Source organism: Corapipo altera, unplaced genomic scaffold (genome assembly GCF_003945725.1).
Source record: "Corapipo altera isolate COAL_440 unplaced genomic scaffold, ASM394572v1 189, whole genome shotgun sequence".
Taxonomy (NCBI): Eukaryota; Metazoa; Chordata; class Aves; order Passeriformes; family Pipridae; genus Corapipo; species Corapipo altera.
Window position 1 is genome coordinate 35,446 of NW_020885064.1, and position 3,443 is coordinate 38,888.

At 58.5% G+C, this 3,443-nt stretch overlaps 1 protein-coding gene across 4 annotated transcripts in view; it reads right to left on the reverse strand.

Annotated features, from left to right (window-relative positions):
* Positions 1-3,443, reverse strand: part of STIM1 (stromal interaction molecule 1) — a 67,848-nt gene that overhangs the window by 8,060 nt on the left and 56,345 nt on the right. For 2 of the 4 annotated variants that reach the window (XM_027669031.1, XM_027669032.1), the window contains one exon: positions 3,285-3,351. In XM_027669031.1, the coding sequence (XP_027524832.1) occupies positions 3,285-3,351 (67 nt within the window). Of the gene's footprint in view, positions 1-26; positions 1,712-2,963; positions 3,352-3,443 lie in introns of those variants that run through there. The other 2 variants (XM_027669033.1, XM_027669030.1) reach the window with 2 other exon arrangements.

Genomic DNA, 3,443 nt, shown 5'->3' on the forward strand with positions numbered 1-3,443 from the left:
GGTCTGCTCCCCCAGCCCTCACTCCTCACCCCTCCCTGCCCGGAGCATCCCCCGTTCCGGGCTCCTCATCCCATGCCCGGCGTGTGGCACCAGGGCACAAAAGCTTCTCCTAAGGCAAATTCCCAAACTTTCTGTAGGGCTGAGCTCCTGAGCAGCCTCAGTGCAAATCCAACAGCAATTTCCTTCCTTCCACCCTTTGGGAGCTGTGAATTACTCATTTCCCTGGATTCCTGACTCTCTCCCTCCCTTTGCTTTGGCTGCCGCCTCCCTTCCCAGCTGGAGAAGGGCCATGGTGGGGATTTGGTCCTACACTCCCATCTCCACGAGCTCTATCCACCTGAGGCAGGCACTGGCAGCAGAAACCTCTGTGCACACACAGCCCCCTCCAGCCCCTCTCCCCCTGGAATCCCGGGATCCCGCAGCACTCCGGCCCGGAACCGCTCTGACCTTATTTGCGCCGGATCCTCTGAAGCCAATTGCAAAAGAGAAGCAAAGAGTGAGGAGTGGAGGGAGCAGCTCCCTGCCAGGATAACCCAGCAGGACTCCAGAGACAGCGATGCCCAGCCTTTCCCAGGGGGAAGGGCTCCTTGGAGCTCCCCCAGCACCGGCACGTGCCCGCTGTGGGAGAGGCCAACGCGCCCCAGCAGCCCCAACACTCGGGGGGCACCTTCCTGCTACCAGGGGAGCCAGGGATTTGTGGGGTTGTGCTCTGGTCCTTGGAGATACTCCCTGGAAGGCCTTTCTCAGCCTCCCCAGCTGTCCTGCCTGACTCCCCGGGATGCTGTGGAGCTCCAGGGGTGTCTGGGAAGGCCCCAGCACTGGGGATATCAAGGAGAAGGAGCGATCCGTCGGCTGTGGCGGCGTTTTTAGGGATGCATCAAAGCAGGATCTGCTGATGATGCACTTGGATAAAACAATTAACAGCGACAAAACAACATCTTTGGGCACCCAGCTCCTGGTTTCCGCTGTCTGGAATGAGCAGGGATGGATGAGGTGGGGCGAGTCGCTGCTATTGTGTAGCTGGAGCAAATCCCGGGTGAAAGGTTCCCACTGTCATTAATTATCCTGCCTCAGGGGACGGACTTTGCCTTGGGAACAGGGAGAGGACATTCCAACTGCTGCTAAGGACCAAGGTTAGGCCCCCAGTTATTCCCTCCAAATGACCTCTCAGCACCATCCCTTTCCCTCTCTGGGATCCCCAGAGCAGATCCCATTTCCCTCTGCCACTCCCGGGGGTCTGCAGGGTCTTTCACCTGGGCAGGAATTCTGTGTACTACAGGCCTCAGGTGGAAAATAAACCCATTGAAACACCTCTTTTGGATACAGGTCATCAACCCCAAGGCTCCTGGGATGAGCCCTCCCTTCTGCAGAGGCAGAGAGGCCGATGGAAATAGGGACCAGCAGCATTCCCAGCTCTTACCAGTCTAACTCAGACCACTGTGACTGAGCTCCCATCAGCAGGGATTAATCCAGAGTTTAATTACGCTGCTTCTCATCATCCCTAAACAAACATTTATGAATTAACTGATGCTGCTCTTTAACTCTCCATCGTGGAGCGGGTGCAGGAATTTCCCCCTCAACATTCCAGACTCCAGCACCTGCCTGGGGCTCCTCAGCTTTGAGACACAACCCAGGGAGTGGGTGGAACATCCAGAGCAGAGACTGTGTGAACAAGGTCAGGAGAGATCCCAACACCTGAGGGCAGAGGGACCTGCAGGTAAAGGGATAACGGGACAATGTGCTGGGATGGACGAAGATCTGATGACTGGGAATGTTGTCCTGCCTGGATAAATAACATGGATGGACATTCCCTCTACCCACTGCCTCACCCAGACAATTCCAGCCTTCTCCCAGCACTCTGCTCCCCACTGAGGATTAGGAGACCGTTTTTAAGTTTGCCAAGGAGAAAGCCTGGAATGGAATTGGAATGGCCTGTCCAGGGTCACAGGCAGCCCCTGGAGGGCAGGAGGAAAGGACAGGACAATTCCCTGATGGTCCATCACAGCCCTCCCCCCGCCTGCCCTGAGTGCTGGGACACCCTGAGACACGAGCACACATCCCACTGCTCCTGAGCTGGGGGGATCCAGCACTGCAGGCACACAGCACCTGGAGCTGCTGCATCCATGACCCCGTGGGACGAGGAGCTCCTGGGCCCTGCTCAGATCAAAGCCACCCAAGGAACAGGATCCTCTGCTTGGGGCCCAGAACATTCCTGACCTGGCTGTTGGAGCAGCCCAGTTCAACCAGACAGGACTCCTGCACCTCCCTCATGCCAGCAGGTGAATCAGGAGAGCTCAGGGGTTCAGGGGTGTGCAGGACAACCAGTCCCTGGGATCCTCCAGGTCTCCAAAGAGCCAACTCAGAGGGACCAAGCTAAAGCCAGAGATCCAGCAACAGAAGCTCCAACTGCCTCCTCAGACATTCCTTGGCCAAAACACACCCATTCCTCATCCCTGCCAAGCCAGAGTCACTCTGGAACACATTCCTGAGCTGCTGCTTCACCACCTCCTACAACCATCCCCAATTTCACAAACACAGCCTCACGGTCCCACCCGCCACGTTCCCTTTGCAATTTGCTTGTGAAGACCCCAAACAAGCCCAGGCTTCAAACCAGGCCAGGGTTTGATGATCAGTTGTGGTGCCTCCTCAGAGGTGGAACCTGACTTGTTTTGGGATAACCCAGTGCCCGGGAATTCTCATTTGCTCAGCTACAGTGGAACAACAGCACAGCGCCTTGGGAATGCCCCCACTGAGCTCCTGGGTGTGGGGATGGCCCATGGAACACTCCTTGGAGGCTCCAAGGGCTCGGGAGAGCGGTGGGAGGAACAAACAGGCGGATAAACCATGAAATAAAGGCCCAGAAGGAAAGGGCGGGAGCAATGTGGCAGAGAGAGCACCCGGGCAAGCGGCAGCTCCGAGGCCCAGCAGGCAGGAGGCAGCTAGAAAAGAAACAGCAAATATACCCAAAGCTCCCAGTGCGACAGCGAACTCCAGAGGTGACATCAGGAGGGGGCAGGTCGGGGGTGGAGTCCATCTGGAGGAAATAAGAGGTGGTGTGATGGTAATAGACAGGGTGGACATGGCAAGCAGGAGCAGCGGTGGTGGTGGATGAGGAGCAGGAGGTGGAGGAGGTGGAGGCAGGCGATGGGCCGGCGCCGGGCAGGTCGCAGCTGAAGGACTGTCCGGAGGAGAGGCTCTGCATTCGGCGCAGGGACACTCGGCCCGCCCGGAACGGCGCCGCGGGGCCCGGCTCGGGCTGCCCGGGCACGGAACCCTCTACCAACCTCTGCGATCCGTGGCCGTGCTGGGCGTCCACCAGGCGCTGCCGGACCGTGCTGGGCAGGGCAGGAGCTGCGGGAGACAAAGGACAGGCTGAGGGCACGTCCTGCGGGCCAGGAATGCTGTGCCAGAGCTGCCACCCCCCAGGAATGCTGTGCCAGAGC